The sequence below is a fragment of the Pelobates fuscus genome, chromosome 7 (genome assembly GCF_036172605.1).
Source record: "Pelobates fuscus isolate aPelFus1 chromosome 7, aPelFus1.pri, whole genome shotgun sequence".
Lineage (NCBI taxonomy): Eukaryota > Metazoa > Chordata > Amphibia > Anura > Pelobatidae > Pelobates > Pelobates fuscus.
In genome coordinates this window covers 70,352,396-70,364,631 of record NC_086323.1, presented here as the reverse complement: position 1 = coordinate 70,364,631, position 12,236 = coordinate 70,352,396, and the positions used below count along the sequence as shown (strand labels likewise).

Here is a 12,236-nt window from a genome sequence, read left to right as displayed (position 1 = left end):
GTGTGCATGCATATGTGTGTGTGCATCTATGTGTCAGTGTTTGTGTGTGTCATGGTGCGTGTATTGTAGTGTCAGGGTGTGTGCATGTTTCAGGGTGTATATCTATCTGCGTGTATATGTCAGTGTCTTAATGAATGTGTGTATGTGTCAGTGTATTTATATGTATCTCCGTGTTAATCTTTATGCATGTCTGTGTAAGTATGTATGTCTTAGTGTATGTGCATACATCCAAGCAATCAAACATCAGCACAACATACAAACACACCCCTGCATTCAAACACCAAAATTATATATAAACACACCCCCAGTCTCTCAAACACCAATACTACGCACAAATGTACAACCGCATTTAAAAGAGAACATTACATCCAAACACACCCCTGCAATCAAACACAAACATTACATACAAACACACCCCTGTATTAATACACTAAAATGATATACAAACATGTTTATGTTATAGTATTCACACATACACACTTGACACCTAAATAAAAACACACACACACACACACACACACACACACACTCTCATTTCTGGTCAAACACACATCCTCTGATTGCAGTCACATGTTTGAATTAAGCTGCAATATACTGGACAGAAGGATGAGTGGGTGGCTGATTTTAATTCTGTGTCAGGCCCTGGGACCTGTGCAGCCAGGCACTTATTATACAATTGGGCTGAAAGGTCAACCAGTACTTATATTGCATTATCCAGCCAGAATGGAATATTGCATAAATGCTTAAACCCCTTAGCAAGGACAGTGAAACCATGTAGACATATAACATTTCACTAATAGACTAAACCAATATCCCCATGTAAAGAGAATTCCTCAGGAATTAAAATAAAAAAAAAAAAAAAAAAAAGCATCTTAAAATTTTGCTAAAAGTTACTTTCGGTGAAAGAACCCGTGTCAAATTTGTACAACTCTGAAAATGTGATAAATAAGTACACTGACAAACGATGTAAATTTCAACAAATAAACTTTATTTTAAGAGTTCACATGATTCATGCCTTAAAAGAATGCTCCTCTATAGAAACGGACTGTAAAAATGTATAAAAATATATAAATTAAACATTTACAAATAAATATAAACATAGAAAATCCATATCTAAAAATACACGTTGGATTACAAAACAGTAATTTTCTTTTCAGATCTGTATTTATACCTGAAAAAAAAAAAAAAGATGGAAACAATTTATGTCAACTACAAATTCTTATTATGTTGTAGAAATAGTGTTAAGGTTGCAGTACAAAATAAATCATTTCAATTGGTTTTACAGATATCAACTTTAAACATCCCACTGAGAAGTAATGGCTAATGCTTGCATCTCTCCATTACAAGGAGTGCAACAGGAGCATTTTAAAGGAGACTTTAATATAGATCTTTGGGCGCACTATTCCACTTGTACAAAAAAATTAAAATAATAAGATTTCAGGGAAAGAAGGCAAACAATTCACTATTATGGTAAATGCTAAAAGGACTTTAACTGGAACTACAATGATCTCTTCATTTATATATGCAAATCGAGACATTTCCATAGAAGATATCATTTGCATTATTCAAGGAAATGTCGCTGGTCAAATGAATCAGCAGTACCAGGATGGAGATCAAGTCCTGCCAGACTGCTCATTGACATAGCATTAACACACACTTAGCATACACGGATTAACCCATCAAGTACTATACAAACTGCACTGCCTTCTCGGATACACGCAGCAACTGCTTAGCAAACCAATTTGTTTGCAAATTGGCTATTTTGGCCTAAAATTGCATTGATCAGGTCAATTCCTGAAATGTCTTGGTTTAGTTAATATCCCTGGCTATGTAGGTAAAGAATGGTCTTTTAAACCTTTAACCTATGCAAGCATGAGCCATCGTCCTTAAATCTAACAGAATGTCAGCAAACCCCAATTTTCCCAGTGTTTAACTCTGCACAGTATATTCACACATAATAAATAAAATCATAGTATTAAATGTGGAGCTTGCAAATCCGTTCTATAAGTCATCAAAACATACTGTTATCTCAGTAGGACAGTGCAATCATCCTTTTCAATGATTTCCTTTCGTGATTAATATAGCGTGCCTCATTCTCACATTTACAGGTCTAACTGGAGCTATGAAACGGATTACTTCTTCTTAGGGTGAATGAACAGTATTATCCAGCTGAATTATATAACGAGGATGACTCCACTGGGCCCTTTTCGAAAGCTACCGGAATAAGCTCGTATTGATTGTTCGGTCACAAGGGACCCAGCTTACAATTTACAGAAACCAGATGTGATGGAGCTAATCTGTATTCACACATTACGTTTAACAGAATAGCAAGCCAATATCTCTGACAGTAACCCTCTCAAGCTACCATGGACTCGGTTATGTAAACATGGTATATGGTGATGTAGGTACCTTGGAATGAGTTGGTAGACTTGCACACTATATGTAAAGAAATGCATTGTTTTCATCAAAATGATGTGTTTAACAGTTTATTAAAGTTGGAACCCTGTATACTATATTCGTAGCATTCCAATTTTATTCAGGGTTTTCCGGTTTATTATTCAATATATGCACATCTGAAAACATGGTTCTTTCACTCTCACAGTCCTCCTGCAATGGAGCAAGAAGAAAGGGTGAAGACACCAGGCCATGAACATAGGTAGAGGTCACAATTTCTGGGATGGGGCTACAAAGCATTCCTCCTACATGCGCGAGAACGGTGCTTCACTATCACTCCAATATTCTCTCCTGTCCTGGAGACTTCAAGTAAAACCCATGAAGGTTCTAGACATCAATTGAATATATGGCAAAAATGCAAATTAACATTTATTAATTACTTGATTCGTGCGTACTGTCACCATGAGTAGATCATTTACCATGGCCTATAACAATATGTACATGGTGGTTATCTGTAACATGGAAAAATCACATTTGGACCACAGTACAATAATGCTAATAACTATGTATATTACAGAATTATACATTCAGATGGTATAAACAGACACAAACCTGCTTTCCTTGGCACCCATCATCGATCCACATATTCTTGGTAGGACTATGGTCAGGAGAGACAGATGATCTTTTCATTTCCTTCTTTATGTACTTAAGCATCCCGCTGAGCGTACCAAGATCTGTGCAGTCGGAGGCCGTTTCACATTTATCATCCACTGTGTACTCAAGAGGGTTGAATGAGGAGTCATTGATACTGTGTGAGGACACATGATGGATCCCACCAGTGTTATTCATGGTTATGTCAGAAGGAGAAATGCTCTTTATATCTTCAAGCATTGTCTCAGGTAGATCAAGGGCATTAAGATCTGTCAGGCTTATATCACTTGCACTTATAGATCTGCACATCTTCTGGGTCTCGTTATATTTATAGGATTCCAGTGGATTGTATTCATTAAACAATTCGGAAGTGGGAATGGATGAATTCTGGGTTTTGACACCCAATGTTCTTGTATATGCTGAAATGCGGGCTTTTAATCGTGTAACCTCCGACTCCTAAAATGCAGAAGATAATTTAGAGAAATAAAAGAATGTTTTCTCCGACTGTAAATAGTGCCTAATATTATTGATGAACAGGTAAAAGCATCAGAATATAAATGATATGACCATTGACCTGAGTTGCCAATATAGATTCCCATTATATTATCACATTTCTATGAAAGTCAAGTAAAATCAGGAAGATACAATATTCGTATTTACCTCTAGTCTCTATCATGTTTCTAAATAATGCTGCTCTCAGTATCACTGAGCCTTATTGGCACAAAACAATTAGCATATCGACGCAATCGAGTCTATATCATTGTTCCCATTGGAGAACCTGGGACTAGCTCTTTGCATTGTGTTGAATTAGTCAAACGATAAGAAAGATTTGACAACTTACCCGTCATCTGCAAGGCACTTATCTCCTCCCCTTAACTCTGGAAGATGCAGTAGTGAGCCAGGCTGGGCCACACATGCTTTGGCTCATTGCCAGAGAGTTCTCAGCTAACACCAGTGAGCCTGCCCTGCACTGGGGTGCTTAGCTCAGGAAAACTAAAAGAAACTCTTTGCAGGTGCCTCAATGCTCCAGAGGAGGAGTCACGTGGTGCCCAGCTGACCTTACGTATGTTGTCTGTTAAACCGTTTGACTACTTACACTGAGAAGGCACAAGGGCACCATAACCACTACAGCTGGCATGGTTTCTGTAATCAACTTTTCCAAACAGACTACCAAACTGCCTCACCTTCATAATGAGTACTTCATTGGTGGCCTTGATCACCTCGTTCCTGGCTTCAAGCTCTGTCTTTATGTTGCAGATTGTGTCTTGTGATTCTTCCAGTTCCTGCTTCATCTGATGTAGCTGCCAATAAACATATTCATATCTTATTAAAAGGAAACAAAATCTTCCCCAGCGCAGTCAGTCAGTGGGAGAAAAAGAAAATGACAGCCTGAGCGAATAGGTAACACTTCCAAAATCATCAAAAGTAATGCTTGCACGTACAATTGATATCATTAACAAAAGAAAAAGATATATTTTAAAAACCCGAGGACAAATTATATAACTGTATACTCTATTCACCATAATCCAATTTTGCTCAACATTACATACAGTGCACAATATAAACCCACATAAAACCCAAATATTACCATATATGATGAAATATATATGCAATATAAAGCAAACATGGAGTGTAGATTGTTGTCTTCTTTTTGTTACTTTTGATAGTGAAATATACCAGTCAAACTGTGATTATATACCAGTCAAACTGTGATTACAGATTACAGTGTTGGTTTATGTGAAAGGCATAATCACGGTACAGACAGGGCTGTCAATCAATGTTATCAACACTTGGCAACCAGCTTAGAGAGAGCAAAAGAGAATTAGATAAATGATAAAACAGTAATAGAGCATGTTCAATGTTTTATTCCACGATTTCAATTCCTTAGACACGGAATCAAACACATTAATGGCAGTATCAGATGCTATAAGAAATTAGGATTGGTTTAAAAAGATAAGTTGAGAGTGAAACAAGAACAATTAAAACGACTGGACAGCAGTAGCTACATGGGCTCTTTCAAAGTTACCTTTTCTCTGGAAACCTGATCCATGGCTTCCAGCTTCTGGCAAAGATGGTCTGATTCTTTCTGAGCCTCAGCCAGCTGCTGCCGGGAATTGACTAGCTCCAGGTGAGTGATCTGCATCCTCTCTCGTGCCAGCCTTACTTGCTGGTTCAGATCCAGGTTTTCCTGGTGATGTTCCGATACTAGGAACTCCTGAGCTTTCACCGTCTAAAATACAAGGATGTCGATGGAGCAAATATAACTCAACATTGTGAAACGCGTTAACAGAAACAAAAGGATATTTTTAAAGAAAACTATTTATTTTCTATTAATTTAAGGATACTATATGGAATGTCTGAGTGTTGTTGTGACCCTATTCCATGGACTCTCGGATACCCCATAGTTAGCATAAATAGAGTGCCACACAATGGAGTAAAGGCTGAAAGCTACAGTGGTAGAAATGGTCTTCTTGCACATTTAGTCCAAGTCCGTGTCTGCCCACTACTTTAACATCAGGTTTTATTTGTGACCACCTCAGCACCAAAACAGTTAAGAAAAATATGAATCTTTAGAATCAAATTCCATCCTCTGCTTTCAATTAATGTTATTGGGGATTTTTACATGTCAGTCCCTAAATGGTTTGTAAGTTCTGTATGCAGAAGTAGATTACAACAGATCTTTATTTTGTGTACTTGTTTGTCTGTTCTAAACATATTAATATTTACAGTGCACTTACCCTTTCTATATCATCAATGGTTAGGCGATGTTTCTCAATCTCCTTTTTAAGTTGATTTATAGTTTGATCTTTCTGGAGTAACTCAAAATCTTTTTCACAAAGTTCATTTCTTGACTGTTGATTTCTTTCATCTAGACAGGAAATCTGTGCAAGAACAGACACGTTCGTTACACAGCCTGAAGTGATAGGTTTTAACAATAATACAATTAAAGAGACGCCTTAAACACTATAATCACTACAGCTTATTGAGAGCCGGGGGGGATGTTATAGCAAAGTCCAAGGATGGATCTCATCAGGAAACATTCTTGCCATTCGTCAGGGGGTCAAATACCATCTATTTAGTAATTTACAATGTGGAAATATAGTGGTTTTACCCACAGGGCAGCACGTGATGGATTTTCATGGTGGCTATTGTTGCAGATTATGCGATAATGTTTTTATTTCTAATCAGGATATGTTGTAGTCAGGTTTTCACCCATACAGTTTGCCTGACTGGTAGCAAACAGATAGGTCATAGAACAGATACCAAGAAGCAGGCTTATTGTCACATTATAAATTAGAACACTTCATGCGGAAAGTTCTCCTGGACAAAGCCATATTTTATAGTCAGTGAATATACCCAGACGGGTAAAACCAAAGAATATTTTACCAGTTTAGAAAGGTTATTCACACGACTAGGAAATCTGTCCAACCAACAAACAAAAGTCTACTCCAATATACAGTAAATAGTTTGATGAAACACAAAGTACTACGGTTTACATACAAGCGGCTAACCTGCTTAAGAAGATCCTCTGTTTCTATCCTTGATTTCTCTAGGTCACTTTCCAATCGAATAATCTTTTGTTCCATTTCTCCTTTATGTTCCCGAATGCTCATGTCCAACTGGTTTAGCTGCAAAGTTTGTGCATTGGTCATTCAATATATTTGAAAAGGGTTAATTTATTCTCTTAATTACTTATCAGTTCACCTCCACTCTTTTAAAGAGAACCTGTTGAGTAAGGTTTAGTCCTTCATAGCCAAATAAAGTGACTTGACTAAGCACATTTGTAATGTGTTGTATATACACACGCGTTTGTGGTTATTGAGTTGAAGTGGTTTTATTAGCAAACAAGGTTGCCCTGGGTAGGGAGTGAGATAAGGTTTCTCTCAAAATGGGCTACTCATTCTTTTGTTTTACAGTGATTATGCTCACATGTAAATATGGTTAGGTTAATTACTAAAGTGAGAATTCAAAGTAAATATCAAATTTAAGGCCAGAGCAGCCAAACTGAAAGCATACATGACATAGGTTTTTTTGCAATTTTGGCTATTTTGACCGTAATTCTGAAATTTCCTTTCAATTAACGTAGAATTTTTGCTTTGGTAATGAACCCTGTGTGTTTGTGTGTGTGGCCGGCAAACAGAAAGGGCTTTGAAGGGGAATCACTGCATCTTAACAGTATAACTCTGCATTGAGAACCTCGTTACTTGGTATGCCGAAATAGTGCTGAAAAAAGATTGTACAGAACAGAGATCTAAGCCACAACAAACCATTTAATCTAGAATACCTGTGCAGCTCTCTGCTTAAGCTCCCAATTTCTGTCATTTAGAGCCTGATTCATGTCAAGTATTTCATGTTCTCGGTCCTCAAGTTCACTTCTACACGTTCTGAAATTAGAGATAAATAACATTTACCGGACTTGACTCATATAGGCCATTACAGAGAAAACCAAGTCAATAGCAAATATCATGTGTGTTCAATGTTACAAGTATCTAAAACCAAAAATACAGTGGGTCATTTGTATCTTGGTTACACCAGAGTGGCAATCAAAGCATTGGAGACCCATCAGGCTTCAAGATGAAGACCTTCTTCATGGATCACTCACCTAAGTTCTTCTGTAAGAGTTTGCACAACGGATTGCTTCTCTTCCAATGATATGTGTGTTTTTGTCAATGTTTCTTCCAGTTTCTGAATATGTTTGATATTGTTTTCCAATTCCTCCTTCACATCCTGCAACTCAGAATCCATCTCATCTTTCCTCCTTAGTCGTTTCTCCATGGCGCTCATGGTCTCTTCAGAAACGGCCACTGAATATGCAACAAGATATTACTCTAAAATAGCAGCGAGACACTACAAAGAAATTCAAGCATCCACTCTAAAGAAGTATTGTATAGTATCTTATGTGAAATGGTCATATTTCTAAGACTTTGATTTAATACTGTCTTATAAGTTTTCCAAATTATTTAATATTTGTGGATAAACCTCTAAATTGATTTAATGTTATGAAAAGTATTACAATTTTGTAATATGTTGAGATGTGGCGATTACACACACACACACACACAATATAGTTATGATATTTTAATATGTTGAAAAAAATATTTTAAAAGTGTATCCAAATATATTCAATTATTTGGAAAGATTATTTAACAATATTAAATCTTGGCCCAAGACCCTGGTTTAATATTTTTAAATAACATTTTCAAATTATTTACAATTTTTTTGCTAAGCTTGTAAAATGGTGTTCAAAATTGTAAATGTCAAAAAAATGAATTGTATCAAACAAAATGTATCAATATATGAAAAAAAATATAAACCTGTTAAAATATTAAACTATTTTTCAAAACTAATAAATCCTTTGAAAAGCGAATCCAAAAATATTAAATCAAGACATAAATGGTTTATTTTTGCTGTGATTAATGGACAAACTACAACTAATGAAATTAGAGAGAAAAGAATGCACATTATTAAGATGAACTGTATCCTAATAAACTTAACAATATTATAAACATTGTAATTGAATGGAGTACTGGATGTCTAATTATGGTCTTAAGATAGTCAGGATAAGGAGACATCCACTCTATGTATTTGGACACACATGCCCTAAAGCAGGGGTAGGTAACCGTAGTAACTACAGATGTTGACTAAATGTCCCATAATGTTGGCAAAGCATCAGGGGAGATGTAGTCCACAACATCTGGAGCCTTCCCCACGAAAAAGTTGTGAGAGTACAATTTGGTGATGAAAACCTCACCCACCTTCATGTTACTATGGAATATATACCCAATAAAGCAGGAGAACCTTTATACATCTCATTACATATATTGCCTAGAATAAACATAGGAAAGCAAACACTCAATCTGATAAGATAACTCATGACAGACATTAAATGTGCATGTAATACACATAAACGAATGCATAGTAAAATACATCACACATGCAATCTGCTGTCTTCTAAAGGTAAGTGACTAGGACTTGTTCCACCCACTAGCAAACCTCATGTCTGGTTACTGTAAGGACAACCCATTGTATTGCTCAAGAGTTTAAAACCAAGAGTCAAAGCAAAGATGAGTGTATCATTAAAAGAACTAAATTCAGAACGAATCCAGAACTATTCAATAACAGTCGAAGAAACTGGAAGATCCTACAACGATACATCATTCAGGCCTTACACTGAGCCCTTTTGTCATCCAGCTCTGCTTGTGTTTTCCGAAGAGTAATTTCCATTTCATTCAGCTTGTTTGACTTGGCTTCTTCTTGACATCTCAGAAATGCGAGCTCTTCCTCCAGCTGTACCATCTTTTCATTAGAAAGATCTCTTTCAAGCTGCATCTTCCTGAAGCACAATGAAAATAACATGATTATTGCATTTAAACGATTTAGTTCCCCTTTTCGAGTCACAAGAAAGACAGTGCTGGCACTAGATGCTTAATATATGGAAAAAGAAGTTAATGTGCCTTCTCACTGCGTTCCTCCTGGTCCACCGCAGCAAGAGGAAAGTTTGCCAGGTGGCCAGTGATGGGCTGAGAACATCAGAAACACCATACTACCGCTGTTAGGGAAATAGGGGCAGCATCTATGCCCCCAAATCACTTCATAAAGATCTAAAGAATTTGGTCTTTAATAGTGTTCCTTTTACTCCATCATGAGTTTATTTAAAATTTTTACTGTTTTATCACTCAAGGAGGCAACGTTCTACTACTGAACTCTCAAAACTCCCAAGCTTGAAGTTGTCTGGCTTCTAAAAATGTTTCAACAGAGCAATCCAGCATTGTCATCACCATTTAGTTATTTTCACAACTAGATATGTATGCTCACATGCAAAGTGTAATAAAAATAATTCTGATAAAATAAGGGATATATGTTATTAACACAGAACAAATATGGGTATCAACATAAACTTTAATCCATTCATGATAGAAAGGAGGGGGGAGGTTTAAGGAAATCACTTATCATAAATGGGTTAATTAGATCATGTATCCTTTCATTTGAAATTTTTTTTAGAACAAAAAAAATCTAATATATAGGATTATATTTATCAGTCAAAATAAAAGTCCATTTAGTAGATTAAAGCTAATCACTATATGCACACAATTGTAAACTTACTCTATAGCACTGTTTAGCTCGAGAACTTGAAGTTTTGTTAGGTCTAGCTCCTTAGTAGCCAACAGGAAACTCTCCTCTGTCTTTCTCAGCTCTTCTTCTGAAGTGCACCTCTGCTTCTCAATCTGAAGTTCCAATTTGCACACCTAGCGCAAAATCATAAATTATTATATGTTCTAAAGAAATATTTAGGAGATATATATTTTTTTTTTTAAAAACTGGCCAGTATTTTTCCCACCAACTGCTAATAAAGAAGGCAGCATGGCTAGTATTCTAGTAGAGAAATACTGTTTAGAGCCTTGTATGGCTGTGTTATTATTATTTTATATTGCGCCAACATACCCAGCGACACTTTGCAATTAGACACATTACTACTGCTCTAGCCAGCCGACTGTAATGCAACTGATCATTCGATTCGATGATCCAAAAGCGAAAAAAATAACTAAATAAAAATAGTTTTACTATCCTTTTAAAATTCATGGACCTCAATATGAAAGTACTGTATTTATTACTACACCTGTTTCTCTAACTCTGCTTGTGTGTCCTCCAGATCTCCGATTCTCTCCGTTCCCTGCTGCAACATCTGCTGCTGCTGCTGAAGAGTTTGCTGTAAACGCACATTTTCCTCATTGATTTCCTGGAGGCTCTGAGTCCTGTGCTTGATTTCCATCTGCAAATGATGCAGCTATATACAAAAATGCAGAGATTTCATTATATTTTTCCGCAGGTGGTTGCATCACAATTTTATAAAAAATGTTTTTAAATGTAATGATCCTGCTATACACCAATCTGTCCTCTCTGCTCTTTCAATTCTACACATCTGTGATATTTCTCAATCCCATTCATTTTCCCTTCTAGCCCACTACCACTGACATAATCACCTTCTCAAATCATTCATCTTTCCCCAATTTAATCAATCCCATATGGATTCCTCTCAGTTTAATTAATCTTGCCATATCCCCCTCCAAGTATCTCAGTACCTGTGAGTGTTCTAGTTTCTCTGGCTTCTAACTGTCCCCCTTGTTGCAATATCTCCCATTCAGACTCAAACTAATACTGTGCCCAGCTAGGTATAGAAACATTGAATGTAACGGCAGATAAGAACCATTCGGCCCATCTAGTCTGCTCAATTTTCTAACTATTCTAATTAGTCCCTGGCCTTATCTTATAGTTAGGATAGCCTTATGCCTATCCCACACATGCCTAAACTGTGTTAACCTCTACCACTTCAGCTGGAAGGCTATTCCATGCATGCACTACCCTCTCAGTAAAGTAATACTTCCTGATATTATTTTTAAACCTTTGTCCCTCTAATTTAAGACTATGTCCTCTTGTTGTGGTAGTTTTTCTTCTTTTAAATATAGTCTCCTCCTTTACTGTGTTGATTCCCTTTATGTATTTAAATGTTTCTATCATATCCCCCCTCTCTCGTCTTTCCTCCAAGCTATACATGTTAAGATCCTTTAACCTGACTACGAGTATTATTTATAGCTTTACACCACTCTTGAAATTCTAGAATACAATTTAAATCTTTTTCCCACTTATTCTTCTGGGGAAAGCTCGATACTACTTTGATATTTCTAATTACCTCTATCGCTTTAGCCAATACTTTAGGTATGACCTGATTTGAGAATATTAATTTCAGCATAGTGGACGATTTTCCACGCTTTCTACTAAGATGTTTCTGCAAAAAGTATTTAAGCCTCAAGTAGTTAAAGCTCTCTCTTTGGGGGAGGTGATATTTTTGTATAATAGAGCCAAAAGACATTACTTTGTCTGGAGATAGTATCTGTGACACTTTATTTATTCCTTGTACTCTCCAGGTCTCTAAGGACAAATCTGTCATATTGGCTTCTATAATCCGAAGGTTTGCCGATTCCATTATTGTACCCTTCAAATCTAATTTCTTTTTGATTTCCTCCCATACAGGCAGCATTTGGGCCCAGATCGTATTGTTTTTAATATCAATCCCCATTTTATCTGCCCTTTTCGTGTTCCATATCAGACCCTCAGGATTTTTTAGTCCCAGATCTTCCATTTCGATATTGTACCAGCTTTCCTCTTTGGCACCCACTAGTTGGGATCTATAC

At 36.5% G+C, this 12,236-nt stretch overlaps 1 protein-coding gene across 3 annotated transcripts in view; it reads right to left on the bottom strand.

Annotated features, from left to right (window-relative positions):
- Nucleotides 1–1,033: 1,033 nt before the first annotated feature.
- Nucleotides 1,034–12,236, bottom strand: part of CCDC18 (coiled-coil domain containing 18) — a 37,235-nt gene continuing 26,032 nt past the window's right edge. Inside the window, exons 18-28 of one of the 3 annotated variants that reach the window (XM_063428404.1) lie at nt 10,664–10,831; nt 10,150–10,292; nt 9,216–9,379; nt 7,649–7,850; nt 7,331–7,430; nt 6,558–6,674; nt 5,784–5,927; nt 5,072–5,275; nt 4,230–4,346; nt 3,007–3,501; nt 1,034–1,171 (exon numbers count right to left, since the gene is read on the bottom strand). In XM_063428404.1, the coding sequence (XP_063284474.1) occupies nt 1,166–1,171; nt 3,007–3,501; nt 4,230–4,346; nt 5,072–5,275; nt 5,784–5,927; nt 6,558–6,674; nt 7,331–7,430; nt 7,649–7,850; nt 9,216–9,379; nt 10,150–10,292; nt 10,664–10,831 (1,860 nt within the window). In that variant the 3' untranslated portion in view covers nt 1,034–1,165. Of the gene's footprint in view, nt 1,172–1,749; nt 2,608–2,692; nt 2,741–2,770; nt 3,502–4,229; nt 4,347–5,071; nt 5,276–5,783; nt 5,928–6,557; nt 6,675–7,330; nt 7,431–7,648; nt 7,851–9,215; nt 9,380–10,149; nt 10,293–10,663; nt 10,832–12,236 lie in introns of those variants that run through there. The other 2 variants (XM_063428403.1, XR_010084085.1) reach the window with 2 other exon arrangements.